The sequence below is a fragment of the Euprymna scolopes genome, chromosome 32 (assembly GCF_053919585.1).
Source record: "Euprymna scolopes isolate OS-2025 chromosome 32, ASM5391958v1, whole genome shotgun sequence".
Taxonomy (NCBI): domain Eukaryota; kingdom Metazoa; phylum Mollusca; class Cephalopoda; order Sepiida; family Sepiolidae; genus Euprymna; species Euprymna scolopes.
Window position 1 is genome coordinate 37,183,021 of NC_136513.1, and position 18,825 is coordinate 37,201,845.

General features: G+C 34.1%; 1 protein-coding gene across 2 annotated transcripts in view; it reads right to left on the minus strand.

Annotated features, from left to right (window-relative positions):
- Positions 1-18,825, minus strand: part of LOC145256265 (von Willebrand factor A domain-containing protein 7-like) — a 246,407-nt gene that overhangs the window by 57,133 nt on the left and 170,449 nt on the right. For both annotated transcript variants that reach the window (XM_080114941.1, XM_080114942.1), the window contains 4 exons: positions 16,959-17,019; positions 15,589-15,716; positions 12,556-12,741; positions 5,226-5,441 (listed from right to left, as the gene is read on the minus strand). In XM_080114941.1, the coding sequence (XP_079971067.1) occupies positions 5,226-5,441; positions 12,556-12,741; positions 15,589-15,716; positions 16,959-17,019 (591 nt within the window). The remainder of the gene's footprint in view (positions 1-5,225; positions 5,442-12,555; positions 12,742-15,588; positions 15,717-16,958; positions 17,020-18,825) is intronic.

An 18,825-nucleotide genomic window follows, 5' to 3' on the forward strand; every position in this document is an offset into this window, starting at 1 on the left:
CATTTATTGTTTTGGCCTCAAATCAAGTTATTAAGTTAGATCCATGTCCAAGGAACCTATATCTAAAATTTCAAGTGTGTAGACTCCAAATTGTCGGAGGAGTTTAGTAGAGTTCTCAAAGGTACAATCGTTGAACTTTAACCCCTTAACAACCAAATTTCTGGCCGAAAACCGATCACATAGATTTTCCAAAATCTCAGTACCCTGCATATCAAAGTTCAAGTATGTAGACTAAACATTGACAGAGTTATTGCGTAGAGAAATATACACAGTCAGACAGACACACAGACACACAGAGGGCACACAGACACACAAATACGTTCACTTTTATAGATATATAGATAGACTAGCATCGATGCCCGGCGTTGCCAGGGTGTTTGGAGGTCTATACTGAGCAAAAAACAAAAAAAAAACAAAAAAAAAAAACGCAAAAACAAAACAAACAAAAAGCGGACAATTTTTTAAATTTGACACCTATTATGTCCCTTTAAAATGTATTGTTTTGGGCTCAAATAATATTATTAAGTTAGATCCATGTCCAAGGAATCTATATCTAAAATTTCAAGTGTTTAGACCCAAATCAAAATCTCGAGTCTGTAGACTAAAAATTGACAGAGTTATTGCGTAGGGAAATGTATACAGACACACAGACAGACAGACACACAGACACGTTCACTTTTATAGATATACTAGCATTTTAGCCCGGTATTGCCCGGATATTTGGAGGTGTGTGCTGAGCAAAAAAACAAAAAACAAACAAAGAAACAAAATCTATACAACCACACAGACAGACAGACACAGACACAGACACACAGAAACGTTCACTTTTATAGATATATAGATAGATAGACTAGAATTTCAGCCTGGCGTTGCCCGGGTGTTTGGAAGTGTATGATGAGCAAAAACAAAAGCAAAAAAAGGGTTAATTTTTTTTAAGTATGACCCCTTAACATTTACTGCTTTGGGCTCAAATCGAGTTAACAAGTTAGATCCATGTCCAAGGAACCTATATCTAAAGTTTCAAGTGTTTAGACCCAATATTGTCGGAGGAGTTTGGTAGAGTTCTCAAAGGCCAAATCGTTGAACTTTGATTGCTTACTAGCAAAATTTCTGGCCGAAAACCGATCACATAGATTTTCTCAAATCTCAGATAGTTATATAGATCTATCTATCTGTCTATCTATCTATCTATCTATCTATCTATCTATCTATCTATCTATCTATATAAAAGTCAACGTGTGTGTGTGTCTGACCGCTTTTTTTTTTTGCTCAACATACACCTCGAAATACCCGGGCAACGCCGGGCACCCATGCTATGTTATCTATAAAAGTGAAAGTGCCTGTGTCTGTGTGTGTGTGTCTGTCTGTGTATCTGTGTACGTTTTCCTTCGCAATAACTCTGTCAATTTTCAGTTTACAGCCTCGATATTTGATATACAGGGTACGGAGATTTGGGAAACTATGTGATCGGTTTTCGGCCAGATATTTGGCTGTTAAGGGGCCAAAGTTCAACGATTTGACCTTTGAGAACTCTACCAAACCTCTCCGACAATTTTGGGTCTACACACTTAAACTTTTAGATATAGGTTTCTTGGACATGAATCTAACTTTATAACTCGAGTGAACCGAAAGCAATAAATGTTAAGGGTCATAATAAAGATCAAGCTTAGAAAAATTGACCGTTTTTGTGTTTTTTAAAATATTTTTGCTCAGCATACACCTCCAAACACCCGGCCAACGCCGGGCTGAAATGCTAGTATATCTATAAAAGTGAACGCGTCTGTGTGTGTGTGTGTGTGTGTACATCTTCCTTCGCAATAACTCTATCTAAAGACTCGAACTTTTATATACAGGGTACTGACATTTGGGAAAATCGATGTGATCGGTTTTCGAGCAGAAATTTCGTTGTTAAGGGGTCAAATGTCAACGATTCGACCTTTGAGAGCTCTACCAAACTCCTCCGACAATTTGGGGTCTACACACTTGAAATTTTAGATATATGTTCCTTAGACATGGATCTAATTTGATAACTCAATTTGAGCCCAAAACAATAAATGTTAAGGGGTCATAATAGGGGTCAAAGTTTAAAATAAATTGACCTCTGCGGTCTCTTCCAAATTACTCAGACAATTTCTGATCTAAATATTTGAAATTTTACATAAATGGTATTCAGAGATAGGGTAAGATTTTTCATCAGTTTGGGTCGAAATTTTTTAGGTACCAATATATAAATGTATGTATGTATGTATGTATGTATGTATGTATGTATGTTTGCATGTCTGCCTTAAAGTTTCAATAGAGCCGACGGATTTTACCAAGATCAGTATCGTTTTCAAGTTCGACCTTTCATACGACAAATATCGAAAAATTGGCTAAAAACATTAATATCTTCCCCTTCAATTAGGCACTTTTCTGCAGGGCGGGGGGGGGTAACTTTTTCGCCGATATTTTTTAAAATTTATCCTCTCGTTTAGATTGTATAGCCTTAATTTTAAAAAATGTCGCTTCTGGTTTTGCGGTGGTCGTAACAGCATAAACGTTAGATTTTACCCCGTTCTTTTCCTCCTTTGCGGTACGGGGTCGAGCCTGCCTTCCTACTACCACTTTTTTTTTTTTTGCTCAACATACACATCCAAACACCCGGGCAACGCCATGCTGAAATGCTAGTATATCTATAAACGTATCTGTGTGTGTGTTTGTGTGTGTGTGTGTGTGTCTGTCTGTCTGTCTGCTTGTTGGTGTACATTCCCCTACGCAATAACTTTGTCAATTTTAAGTCTACAGACTCGAAATTTGATATACAGGGTACTGAGACTTGGAAAAATCTATGTGATCGGTTTTCGGTCAGAAATCTGGCTGTTAAAGTGTCAAAGTTTAACAATTTGACTTTTGACAACTCTACAAACTCCCCCGACAATTTTGGGTCTATACACTTAAAATTTTAGATATGTGTTCCTTGGACATGGATCTAACTTAATAACTTGTTTTGAGCCCAAAACAATAAATTTTAAGGGGTCATAATAGGGGTCAAAGTTAAAAAAACTTTGACCTCTGCGGTCTCTACCAAATTACTAAAGACAATTTCTGGTCTAAACATTTGAAATTTTACATGAAGGGTATTCAGAGATAGGGCAAGCTGTTTAATCGGTTTGGGTTGAACATTTGGGCTACAAATATATAAATCTATGTATGTGTGTTTGCATGTCTGCCTGAAATTTCGACAGAGGCGACGGATTTTCACAAAATCAGTATCGTTTTGAAGCTGGGTCCTTCAGACAACAAATACCGAAAAATTGGCTAAAAACATTAATTACTCTACCCTAAACTGGGCACTTTTTTACAGGGAGGAGTCTCTTTTTTCGCCGATATTTTCGAAAGTCATCCCCTCTTTTCGATTGTTTAATTTAAACCTACGTCACTTCCGGTTTGGCGGTGGTTGTAATAGCAAAGACGTCGTCAGGTTTTTTTTTCACGTTCTTTTCCTCCTTCGCGGTACGAGTTCGAGCCCGTCTAGCTACTACCATTTCTTTTTTTTTTTTGCTCAACACACAGCTCCAAACACCCGGGCAACCCCGGGTATCCGTGCTAGTATATATATATATATATATATATATATATATATATATATATATATATATATATATATATATATATATTCAAATTTCAATGCTTTCAAACTAACAGTGGGAATAGTCTTATTTATTCAAACGTCCATACCATAGTACTGGAATTAGCCACAAGTAACCACATTCCACGTAAAAACTGAAAGGAAACCTTTCTACGTACGTTGCTTGAAAATTAGAATTTATATAACTGAATATATTTGTTAGATATTTCGGTCGTATGTACCGAGAACTCCTCTTGATAAAAGCGTACACCTGCCGAGAAATGTAAGAAACTACAGAATAATTATCATATGTACCAAAAGATCATTTGAATAAAAATGATAAACCTTACATCTGGTTTAATACTTAGGCCGTGTGTACAAACATATCATTTTGACAAAAGCTTGCACCTAGCTAAATGCAAGAAACATATAACTCCGAATATCCGCACTTTAAGTTTTTTTTTTGCTGTGAAGGGTGTCGTCAGACTTGGGTAATTGAGCAATTTCGGGTCTTCCAACATCATACTGCTCTCTCTAAGCCGACTCCTTCAGAGCAGATAAGGCTCTGACACACTCTCTTTTTACCGCCTTTGACATAACTTTCATTATCTTTACTATTATATATAAAGTAATTTTTTGTCTGTGTGCGTGAGTTCCTCATAGGTTCCGAAACAGCAGAGCCAATTTTTTGCGAATTTCACACAAAGCTAATTTATATGTTTGGCAGTATTCTTAGATATGTTTTGTACAGAACTTCATCCGATAAGTATTGAAAATCGAAAAATATCCGTTCTTAAAAATAGCTTTTAACTGTTGTAGATAAAAAAAATAACTTTAGAGTGGAATATTTTATGTTACACCGGCGAAAGGTGGATAATAAAATTTCAGCAAATCATTTTTTCATTAAAAAAAAAAAAGAAAAAGAAAAACAGATTTCTTATAATCTGGAGATATATGTTCAAGCCCGGTTGTACCTCATCATTTTATTTCGCTTTTTCTTATTAATGAGTTCAGTTTACGATAAAAGAAGAAGTACCATTTAAAATCGCCGCAAATCATTTTTTCGTTTGAATATTTTAAAACTAAACATTAATCACAAGTGACTTTTCCATGGCATTCATCGTCAAGCCCAAATATCAGCTGATATGATATTGTAAACAAACACAGACGGAATTTAGCGAACGACATTATCATTATTATTTTTATTTTATATTTTTCTTTTGCGAATTAGTCCACCGAGCAAATTATCCCATGGCAATATATAATAATCAATAGAGGATTTATTTTATAATAATACATACTTAATCTGCATAAATTAAATTATCATGCTTAAGCGTATTGCACGACTGGGCAACGTCAGGCTGCCAGCTAGTCCAATAATAATAATAATAATAATAATAATAATAATAATAATACGAAGAAGAAGAAGGAGAAAAAGAAGAAGTAGAAGAAGAAGAAGAAGAAGAAGGAGAGAGAGAAGAGGCGGAGGAGAAAGAAATAGAAGTATAATAGGATTGAGCAGAAGAAGAAGGATTATGAGGAGGAAGGGGAGGAGGACGAAGAGGGGCAAGAGACAAAGACGAAGAAGGAGGAGAAGGAAGATAAGAAAATAACTAACCTGGATCACTAAATGTGGATAGAATAAAACTGCTGGGCGCATTCCGGGTACCCTTTGTACGCCCTACAATCTCGACCGTTTTATCTTTGACAGCTTCGATCTCTTGTTTCATAGAATCGGTGACGTCGATGACGAACACGAGCGATCCGCGGGTGATGCGGATGTTGAACAAATCCTGGACTTCTTTGTTGCTCATCCTCTTGAACAAACCATGATCTGCACAGATAATTAACAACAAAACAATAAGATCTGCACAGATAATTAATAACAAAACAATAAGGAAAAAACAAACAAACAAACTATTAAAACAATTAAAAGCAACAATTAAATTAAATCCATATGTTCGAAAACAACGTAATGTAAGATGGCCGTTACATTTTCACTCGGACTCGCAAAGAAACAAAAAAAAAAAAAAAGAAGAAATTAGACGCGGCTTTTTATTGCTGAAATAAAAGGCATTTATTCAGGGTACTTTCCAAAGTACATCTGCATCTTTGTTTTACAAGCATTTTCGTTTCGCTGCCACCCAGGTTTTTCAAATCTCTCTCCTCAGCATGATATGGCTAGGGCTATGACAACAGCATATTATTTTCCTTGTTTTGATTCTCATGTATATATCCATTGATATGTTATATTTTTTATGTAGAGTGATGTGGTTCTCGGTTGATTAATTGTGTCTGTGTCGGATATATACTCGAGAGACAAAACAACGAAAAGAATATGCTGTTTTCATGGCCCTAGTTATGACACAAGATCAGAAAGGGTCTGGAAAATTAATAAAGTTAAAATAATACCACTAATAGTATGAGCACTAGGAACAATACCGAAAAACTTTGAAAAACGAATGCGAGAGATTGGAATCAGAGGGATGACTAAGAAGATGCAACGGATAACAATAACGAAAACAGCTGAAATATTACCGAACCCCCTTGAATTTGGAGACTAATACACACGAGCTACAGACGCAAATTGGACACACAGAAACGACTACAGATGTAAAAGGCAAAGAAGCGTCACATGCAATCAACAGTATAACTGGAAGATACCGTCCCCTATCTTTGTGTGTGTCACCATAAACTGGCACCACACCAAATAAATGAGGGCGAAGGAGGATGGAAAGACAGAAGAGAAAGCACTAAGCAGACCTCCGCTAGTTGAGTGCAAAAAGGACTGGGACCTTGGGGGGAGGCTTATTGTCACTAAAATTCCAGTGAAAACCAATGGTCGCTACCAACGAGAAATCAATGGTAAGCAGCTTTTGCGATAACGCAAATTCTTTTGCAAAGGTTATCGAAAGAAGTGGAGAGTGCTGGAAATCTGGGGAGACTTGTTGTCACTCAGACTTCAGAGAACGCCACAAGTTGTTCTCAAAGAGCAATCTTTGATGATGGCTTGTGTGAGAACTCCAAGTGAGTAAATTATAACTACTACTACTACTACTACTACTACTACTACTACTACTACTACTACTAGGAAGATGATGATTGTGATTATACTTCTAGCGGGGGCGTAAAGAGAATTAGTACACTTAATGAGGAAAGAAACTGATAATGATGGTAAGTGCGAGGCGCACCCACTTTTGAAGTGGCACTCATCTCAGAGTAATTGAAAATACCACCATGAGAGTTTCGGGTTATTGCAGTCAATTTCATTTAATATTATCCCCCCCCCCCAAAAAAAAATCCTGTTTCGATTACGCGAAATGCGAATCTACGCAGATACGCAGCGGGCGATGGTGGTGGCGGCGGTGGTGGTTGGGTGTAGAATATAACGAAGGAGGACCGTTCTACGCCCATCTAACCTGCGCGTGTTAAGCGGACGTACAGACAGAACCTCTTTTGGAGATGCTTAGACAAATCAAAAATAATTTTTTCCACTGAAGCGTGACAGAAGAAAGAAAATGCGGCGCAATTGCAGTTTGTCGATTGTCGATTATATAAGGGAGATAACTCATTGTGATTGTTTTTCCCCCATATTTTAGCAATATTAAATTTGATGCTCTTCAAATATGTGATCAAACGAATGGTGTGATCTACGGAATGGTTTATAATCTAACATGTGATCTACCCATTAACTTTAATACTAACTAACTAATAACTAACTAACTAATAACTAATTAATAACTAACAACTAACTAATAACTAACTAATAACTAACTAACTAATAACTAACTAACTAACTAACTAACTAACAACTAACTAACTAACTAACTAATAACTAACTAACTAATAATTATCGCAATTAATAAACATAAGCTTCATCCTACTAACATATATTTCATTTAACTAACCCTTAGGATTAGGGTTAAAGTTAGTTAGGGTACAGGTGAGTTAATTAGGAAAGGATTAGGATTAGAGTTAGGGTAAGGGTTATTTAATTTAGGTTAATGTTAAAGGACAGGTGAGTTAGAATTAAGGTTAGGTTTCTATCCTTCTCTCTCCCTTTCTCTCTTTCTCTCTCTCTTTGTCTTAAGGTAAGGGTTAGGGTTAGGGTTAGGGTTGGGATAAGGTTTAAGTTAGTAAGGATTAGTGTTGTGCTGGGTGTCCCCTTGATCAATTCGAATTCCTCATCGCCAAGTTGTTGTGGCTCCGGAGGATCACTAAGGAAAACACGGACACGGAGATCAGTTAGAAAAGGTATATATATTGAAAAAACAAAAAACAAAAAAAACAAACAAACAAAATAAACAAAAAAAAAAACAAAACAAAAAAAAACAGCATATACAAAGTCGTAATAAGTAACGCCACAATGGCGGACTAAGAAAGTACACTGACCTCACTCGGTTAATTCATACAGTTTGAAAGAGTTTATCTTAGTGCAAGGGTGAGTCCTCATAACAAATAGAATAGTGTTCGGATAGGGGTAAGATTAAAGTGAATTAGGGTCAAGGTGACGATAAATGTTATTTAGTTAAGGTTAGGATGAGGTTTATAATATATATATATATATATATATATATATATATATATATATATATATATATAGAGAGAGAGAGAGAGAGAGAGAGCGAGAGAGAAAGAAAGAGAGAGTGCAGTAACTAGATATATATATATATATATATATAAAGAGAGAGAGAGAGAGAGAGAGAGAGAGAGAGAGAGAGAGAGAGAGAGAGAGGGAAACGGGATAGGGGAAAGGGGGCAAAATTAATATTAAATTGGTTTTGCAAACTCATCCTTTCTTGATTCAGACAATCTAATCCGAACTCAATGGATGACCAGGCGAGTCACATTTTTTCCAGTGGCAAGATTGTTTACTGAAACTTCCTTTCATCTTACATTCATCACATGTACATCGTTAGGATCAAAAGAAACGGATTATATAAAAGCGACTTCGTTTTTAGTTGATTTTCTCCGAAGAAGTAAAAATCGCCAGAAAAAAAAGAAAGAAAAACTTCATAAAAGTGGATTATTTTTTGACAGATTATGGCCTCCGTAGGGATTTTAAGCCTTTTCCCAATAAATAGTTCACTTCATAGATAAAGAAAAAAAAGGACATAATCTACTAAAAAATAATCCACTTTAATGATTCCTTTTTTTTTCTTTTCTGGCGACTTTTTTGTGTTGAAGAATATCTTCTCCGGAGAGAATTAATTAAAAGTAGTAGTAGTAGTAGTAGTAGTAGGGCACAATCACGTTGACACACCGGTTCCCATTAGATCGCCGAAGTAAAGCAACGTTGAGCCTGGTTAGTACTAAAATGGGTGACCATTTTGGGATTCCAGGTCTTGTATGTGCTTACCGTTTATCTCGGCATTGTTTTCAGTCGCTTTGGACTTCTCTTTGCTATTGGACCCAAGCAGTGCCGATCCAGGAGAGATGTAGTTGCGGATTGCGCAACCCTGCCTTACAATTTCACACGCAGCTACCCTTACAGGAGGTATCCATTGTCTTTCGAAACTGGACGGAGACTATTCTTCTTCTTCTTCTTCTTCTTCACTCACTCACTTGAAGTTTTCACCCAGGTCAACAACAAAGATTTCTCTACGGTCTGCTCTGGAGTGTGGGTGTCAAGTTGCTCCAGATTTCTAATCAAGTTGCTCCAGATTTCTAATCAAGTTGCTCCAGATTTCCAATACTTAAATTTAATTTGCGTTATCACTATAGCCGCTTACCATTGGTTTCTCGTTGGCAGCGACTGGAATTTCGTTTCCTTCACTTGAATGTAAGTGGCAATAAGCCTCCCCAAGGTTATGTAAAGTCCTAAAAACCACATGCTGAATATCATGAAGACGGAGAAGTCCTCTTCACACTCATCCGGTGGATGTCTGGTTTTTGCTTTCTTCTCTTGATGTTTTCATACTCCTGGACTTTCCTCGAGTATTTGATGTGGCATCAGTTGATTGCATTACTTTTTTTTAGTGGTGGGAGATAGGGAGTAACTGACAATTATACAATTTCATTTGTTTCAATTCCATATAGTGTTTCTTTGTGTTTTACCTCTGTAACAGTTTCTATATGCCCGGCGTGCGACTGTGGCTCACGTTTATTAGTCTCCGCATTCAAGGAGTTTCCTTAATATTTCACCCGTTTTCATTATTGTTATCCGTTGTATCTTCTCAGCCATTCTTCTGATTACAATCTCTCCCATTCTTTTTTGCAAAGTTTTTCTGTAGTGTTCCTAGTGCTCTTACTATTAGTGGTGTTTTCTTGACTTTTTTCATTTTCTATGTACTTTCCATGTATTCTTCATCTCTCTGGCTAGCTTTGTGTTGTTGTTCCGCTTCTCCGTCTTCATGATATTCAGCATGTGGGTTTTAGGACTTTACATAACTTTTCCTTCTTGCTGATAGTTATGATACGATGGTCTTCTTGTTTGTACGTTCATGTCTCCTAGGATTTTATGATTTTTTCGTTTTCAAGTATTGCTGCCGGCTTGAGCTTGTACCATTTGTCGTAATTTTTCAGATGCAGTTGTTTACATAATTCGAATTATTATTATTATTATTATTATTATTATTATTATTATTATTATTATTATTATTATTATTATTATTATTATTTGCAATCTAGAAGTAGCCACACGCGCCATCATGAAAGATTTCTTTTTGAGAACAACTCATGGCGTTCTCTGGAATTAGAGGGGGGAAAAGTTTCCTCAGATTTCCAGTAACCACTACCTCTTTCGATAATCTTTACAGAAGAAGCCAGTGTCATCAAGACCAGTGGCCTGATGACGCTAGATTTCGGAAGAAATATTAGCTGAAACATGTATGCGCATATGAAGCCAGTAATGTTTGTATAAATAAAAATAACTGTATACAAGTATATATATATATATATGTATATATATATATGTATATATATATATATATATATATATATATAAATACATATGTATGCATATATACATATATACAGACATAAATATATATATGTCTGCATATATATATATGTCCGTCTATCTATCTTTCTATCTATCTATCTATCTTTCTATCTATCTATCTATCTATCTATCTATATATATATATATATATATATATATATGTTAACGTTAACGTTATTGTGCCATATATATATATATATATATATATATATATATATATATATATATATATATATATATATATAAAGTGAACGTGTCTGTGTGTGTGTGTCTGTCTGTGTGTCTGTGTGTCTGTGTACATTTCCCTACGCAATAACCCTCTCAATTTTGAGCCTACAGATTCGAAATTTGATATACAGAATACTGAGATTTGGGAAAATCGATGTGATTGGTTTTCGGACAGAAATTTGGCGATTAAGGAGTCAAAGTTCAACGATTTGACCTTTGACAACTCTACCAAACTCCTCCAACAATTTTGGGTCTACACACGTGAAAGTTTAGATATAGATTCCTTGGACATGGATCTAACTTAATAACTTTATTTGAGCCCTAAACAATAAATTTTAAGGGGTCATAATAGGGGTCAAAGTTAAAAAAAAATTGAATGTTTTTTTTTTTTGCTCAGCATACACCTCAAAACACCCGGGTAACGCCGGGCACCCATTGCTAGTATATATATATATATATATATATATATGTGTGTGTGTGTGTGTGTGTGTGGCACAATCACGTCATATATATATATATATATATATATATATATGGCACATTTATGCCATATATATATATATATCTTTATGCCATATATATATATATATATATATATATATATATATATATGGCACAATCGCGTTAATATATATATGCCAGATATATATGTGCCATATATATATATATATATATATATATATATATATATATATATATATATATATATATATACATACAGGGTGGGCCAAAATAAGGGTCCTATTTTTAAAAATTCATAAATTCATGTAAGTTTTAAGAAGTGTATTTCGGCCAAAATTTGTTTTGTTTATTTCAAAAAAATCTCGGAAGGGTCAGTCTACAAACACATAAAGTTTGGTGAGTTTAACTTTTATTTTGTGGAAGTTATTCAAATTTAAAGATAGGACCCTCATTTTGGCCCACCCTGTATATGGCACACTCACGTTAACACACCGATTTTCGCCAGATTACCGAGGTTAAGCAACGATGACCCTGGTCAGTACCAGATGAGTTGGGAAGGCTAGGCACTGTATGTACCACACGGAATGTGGGGACGTAGTATCTGGGGACGCGTTTAATTCACTGGGGAAGATTCACCTCTGAATAAACTCGTATGTAAGCGACACTGCCTCACTACACATGATGGTGTACCGGAAAACTGCCCTAATATGCCTTGTTGAACCTGCATGTCAAGCACATGTTTACCGCAGCGAATGGTGACATCTGAGGTGTGTGTGACACTTTATAGTTAGGGCTGGCTTAGTCCTAATGAGCAATATATATATATATATATATATATATATATATATATATATATATATAATTATTTTTTACTATAATAATGAAATATCTACAAACACTAGTGTTTCATACTTTCGGGAATTTTCAGTGCAGGTTGTCACGATTAACACCAGTCGATAGATTCGAACCCGGCAATGTTGTTGTTCTGGCTCGATTAGCAAAGACCATATCCAATCGATTACCATTAACCGCGAGAAATAACATTGAATTTAAACATTTTATTTTTTAAATGTTTTTAACGTCAGTCACAGTGATCTAATCGTTATACGATGATCTATGCATAAGAGCTAAATTGACCGACTTAATTCAACTGAAAGTGTTCAACGATAAGAAACGAGTACGTTAAGAGAGGAACAGATAGACATAGAAAGGAGGGACAATACCAAACAAGCTACGGGCATAGAGCATTCGTACGTATTTAAAATTTTATGCGTTTAGAGTCAATAACAAAATTTAAAGAAAATTATCAACTTACCTGGATCTGTGAAGAAGAATTCTGTCGCTTTGATGGCTGCATCTACAGCCTTTCGATGAAGATGGTGATGCGGTGATAACTCCGGGACGCTAGAGTCTTTGTTTATACCACCGGTCGCCGTTCTACTGCGACTCTCGTCTGTCTTGCCGCCATGACTACATTTACCATGCGCTGAATTGCGAGGAACTTGTCGCAAATAGAAAAAATAAAAAAGGAAAATGAATTCATAAACAAATTTAATTTCTAACGATATTGTAAAATACTATGAGGACAGCGTTTGATAAGTGTGTGTACCTTAATATATATATATATATGAGAAGAGCTCCACCTCAAGTGTTGAGCTTTGCATTATCCTGATAAGTCTCTTTTTAAAGAATTTTTCTAATTCCTTTTGGTACCTCATATATATATATATATATATATATATATATATATATATATATATATATATAAATATATACATATATATATATCTCGGGTAGGAAGATATCTAAAAATTGAAAATAATAGCATTTCAACAAGGATCATTGATAGTGCTCAATCAAAGAGAGCAAATTATTGAAACGGTCTGTACATCGTAGCAAAATATGACTGTATTTACATAAAGAATAACACACACACATACACAAACACACACACACACACATATATATATTGTTATATCGGCCTTTCTATGCATAAGGGAAATTACACCGGTTCTCCCTATATATATATATAGTGCCAGTAATGTCTACACCGGTGAGCGCTAGTCAGTTATACCCGTATTCCTAGCTTCGTACCTGTAATGTTAATTCAATTTCTTTGTTAAACCAACCTCGACTTGATTTTCTTCTTTTACTATTGTGTTACGGCACAACATATATATATATATATATATATATATATATATATATATATATATATATATATATATATATATATATAAACCTCAATATTTACCTATATATATATTATATACAATGTAGGGCATAAATACTGTTACAAAATAAAACTCAGATTTATCCCGACAAAATAAAGAAACAATATGGCATAAGTATTATTCCAAATGTTTTCCTCAAGCCTTCACTACACCAGAACATTTGTTGGGGAAATCAACATTTATCACATCTCTGTATTTTCTGTTCAATTTTATCTTAAAAGCTTTTTTTTTTTGTACGAGGAATAGAGCGGGCCTCACTCTCTAGGATTTACCACAAAGAACAATCAACGGCGTTAAGATCAAGTGATGAAGATGGCCATTCTTCTTTGCTGATTCAGGACGGACAGTTTTCTCTACATCACTGCTGTTTTACATGAGCAATATAGCTTGTCGCATAATCTTGTTGGCGATTCTAAATTTAACCACCGTACACAGATTACACTATGGGGTCAGTGTACCCTCAAAGATGTCCTCAATGTAACGTTCGTTGTTAATCTTGACCCCTTGAGGGACAAAACAAGTGAAAATTTCACCCTCTCAGAAGTGGTTGCCCAGACCATCACTGATGATTGTTTTTGTGTTTTGAAAATCTTTCCTGCATTAGTAGGTATTTCCTCACAACTACTCGCAAGGACATTTTATCATTTTGATAATTTTGTGACTGTTGAAGAGAAAATAACTTTTCCTCTGTAAAGCTGATGTTATTGAGAGTGCCCTCTCTGATACGGTTTAACAAAAGTTGAATGCTGATGAGTCTCTTCGCAATTGGGGGTGCAAAGAGAAGCTGTCCCTTTTGGAGCTTATAGGATGACATCTACAGGTCACTTCGACATATTCGTCGCATAGTCCTTCGATGATGTTTTTATTTTCTGTTGACATTTGTATCATAGATCTTCTTGAATTTTGCCTGAGTTTTTCCCTAACATTTTTGATGAGTTTATGTGGTCTTGAAGTGTGAGGACGGTCTGCTCGTTGTCTATATTTGATCTACGCGGTTTCCAGGTAACAATCAATCATCCTTTTTATGAACATTCTGCTGATTTTTAGGTATTTTCCCTAACTTGAATATTCTTGGTGAATGCATGCCCTTCCTATGCTGCTTTGTGATGACTCTTCTCTTCAATTCAACAGACATTTTTAAAAATTATTATCTTTTTATTCTAAAAAAAAAAAAAAAAAAAGAAATCATATATGAAATTATGATATAATGAAAATAATATAGTAAATTTATTTTAATATTAGCATGAAAAATAGTTCCGGAATTTTGTCACAGGACTTATGCTACACCTTATATATATTATTTCACATAAAATTTATGTATCTATTTTTAGTATTTACTTCGACAGTGATCAATGCGTAAGTAGAACTAGGTAGTAAGCTTTGAAAATAAATATATATGACAATAAAGCTATACAGAATTTTTCGCGTTTTATCCTCGTGAGGATTCGTCGGGCTATTGTATGGAATCTATATTGCTTTTCGTTTTTATATATTTATGTGATACTGGGTTTGCTAGTCAGCCAATCAAATGCTTTGTTAATTATACGCCCATTTATCGTAGTCAGTAGGTGCGCGTTTATCAGGAAAAGGGTTCACTTGACCTCTAATTCATCTGTTTCTTTGTTCTTTATGGCGGGAGGTCGGGGTTTCTTATTTTCTCTATAGAGAAGTGATTTCGTCCACTTTGAAAGTATGAGGCTGTAACTAACTTGCTAGAGAGATGTGCCCATTTCTTTTCTGGGACACTTAAACAATTTGTTTTCCGAAGAGCTAATAAGCTGAGTTTATGTTTTTTTTTTCGTGATTTATTTGAGTTTTCCTTTCCAGTCTGATCAACAAAAACCCTTCGAATTAAAGATGGCAGACTGAGAGACATTCACCACTGCTGGTTAGGGCACGTAACTAATTAATTGTCGGACAATGCCTCTGGAACAATCTGACCGAGTAAAACGATAAGAGCCAAGCGAAGGATCAGACTAACTTATTTTGCTACGTCGACTCCCTGTTCTTGACGCCCTTTCCTGAATACGCTAACTTAAATTCCTAATAGAAATTTCTTATTCTAAAACTAAACAACCATAAAAAAGTCATATGTAATCTTTTAAAAAATTTACCTCGAATCAACTTTCCGTTCCAAAAAATGGGTTCGTCCCATCTGGGCTTTCGTGTGTCTTGACCATCTTTATACCCACTGGTCAAGACGTTAGTGACCAATAAATTTCCACTGCATGTGCCACTCGTTCTGTAAGGAAAGGAAAAAGAAATGATCTATTATTATACTAAAAGTGTATTTTTCTTTTACACACAAAATACATGTTAAAATATTCCTTACTTCTGGGATTAAGTTTTATTTGACAATATTTCTGTTTAATTATTCTAATTAGACGTATGGATAAAGATTATAATGTAGTATCTGTTCTGATGCTACACTTCAGTTAATTTGTCCTTGGTCAATGGAGCGAAATCCTTCTATACTAAGGTATTTTTTTTTTTAGTTTTGGTTAATTCTAGAGTGTTCTTTTTGGGGTACTGGTTTTCCCCCACATTAAAAACGACCTTGTGTCACATTTTGCTTTCGAGGGAAAGCAAATATTTTTTAAAATTCTATCTAGCTGGCTTCTAAATAATAACGTTATTATTATTTTAGTACGGTCCGTATTCTCTGCACAAGTATTACATTTTCTACTGATTCAAGCTAATTTTAACTTGTGAAAAGATATTTGCATACAGCGAAATTATAAAAACAAATTAATTAATTTTAATCATTGCGGAATATTATCCTCATCTTTTTTAGTTGTTGTCTTCGGCCAACTATTCCTCCGGCCTTCGTAAGGTGGTAACCACGACGGGATAGGAACTCCGAATCTCCTAACTGCATCCTTATTTCTTATTTTACTTTTTAAAAATGTAGATTAAAAAAAAACCCGGCAAGTTAGTTGTCAACACACACACACACACACACACACACACACACACACACACACACACACACACACACACACACACACACACACACACACACACACACATATATATAAAGATAGATATATAGATTATACATGCGCGTGTGTTAGACTTTTCATCTTAAATGCTACAGCATTATACACAATGTAAAAAATATGCATCAACAGAACTGAGCTTAATGGTTAAATGAAACCGATCACCCAATAAGAAACCATAAAATAATTAATTCATAAAAGCTCGATTATCAAAGAAATATGCAAATTAGTTAACAACCATGAAGTCGCTCGCATATCCATGACTGATTATATTAAGAAGTTCATGTTAATAATTTTTAAATAGAAAAAGTAGGCTTTTAATATCAATGTCAGTGCGACAAAAACTCAACTTTATATGCGTAAAGATAGATTAACAATTTATTTTGCTTGTTTTATTTATATTGGGACGGCTCTATAAATAAGATGAATGCATTTTTAAATTAGAGTAAATGCTGAAAACAAAAATGAAATATAAAGCAACTTACGAGCAGTTTCTGCAGGTCGCTTGATATCGATCAGCAACAATTAACGATTTCCCATCGATACCTAAAAGAAAGATAATAAAGAATTGATTGTCTACTCTATAAAACTATGCTCTTCGCATTTTAGAAAGAGAAAGTTTTGATCGTTGGAAATAATATTCATTCTTTAAGAGGTGAGAATTTATAGCACTGTGCAGTGAACGTGATGAGCCAGAACCTGGATCGAGTGGATAACACAAAAAATAAAATAAAATAAAAGACACACATACTCAAAATAAAAGACACACACACACAAATAAAATACATACACAAATAAAACAAACACACAAAATAAAGCACAAAAAATAAAACACACAAATATAACATACGCACAAAAATAAAAACACACAAAAAATAAAACACACAGACAATAAAAGACACATAAAAAATAAAATACACACACAAAGTAAAACACACAAAATAAAACACACACACACAAACAAAAACACAAACAAAATAAAATACACAAACAAAATAAAATACACACACAAAATAAAATACACACACAAAATAAAACACACAAATAAAATACACACACAAAATAAAATACACACACAAAATGAAACACATAAACAAATAAAATACACACACAAAATGAAATACGCATACAAAATAAAATACAAACACACAAAATAAAACACACACAAATAAAACACACACACAAAATAAAACACATACACAAATAAAACACAAAATAAAAAACACACAAATAAAATACACACACAAAATAAAACACATACACCTAAATAAAACTCGCACACACACAAATAAAGCACACACACAAAATAAAACACACACACAAAATAAAACACGCATACACAAAATAAAACTCGCACACACACAAATAAAATACACACACAAAATAAAAACCATACACAAATAAAATACACGCACAAAATAAAACATATACACACAAATAAAACTCGCACACACACAAATAAAGCACACACAAAATAAAAACACACACAAAATAAAACTCGCACACACACAAATAAAATACACATACAAAATAAAATACACACACACACAAAATAAAACACACACAAATAAAATACACACACAAAATAAAACACATACACAAATAAAACACACACACAAAATAAAACACATACACAAATAAAACACAAACACAAAATAAAACACATACACAAATAAAACACACACACAAAATAAAACACATACACAAATAAAACACACACACAAAATAAAACACATACACATAAATAAAACTCGCACACACACAAATAAAGCACACACAAAATAAAAACACACACAAAATAAAACTCGCACACACAAATAAAATACACATACAAAATAAAATACACACACACACAAAATAAAACACACACAAATAAAATACACACACAAAATAAAACACATACACAAATAAAACACACACACAAAATAAAACACATACACAAATAAAACACAAACACAAAATAAAACACATACACAAATAAAATACACACACAAAATAAAATACATACACACAAATAAAACTCGCACACACACAAATAAAGCACACACAAAATAAAAACACACACAAAATAAAACTCGCACACACACAAATAAAATACACATACAAAATAAAATACACACACACACAAAATAAAACACACACAAATAAAATACACACACAAAATAAAACACATACGCAAAATAAAACACACACACAAAATAAAACATATACACAAATAAAACACAAACACAAAATAAAACACATACACAAATAAAATACACGCACAAAATAACACACATACACAAATAAAATACACACACAAAATAAAACACATACACACAAATAAAACTCGCACACACACAAATAAAGCAC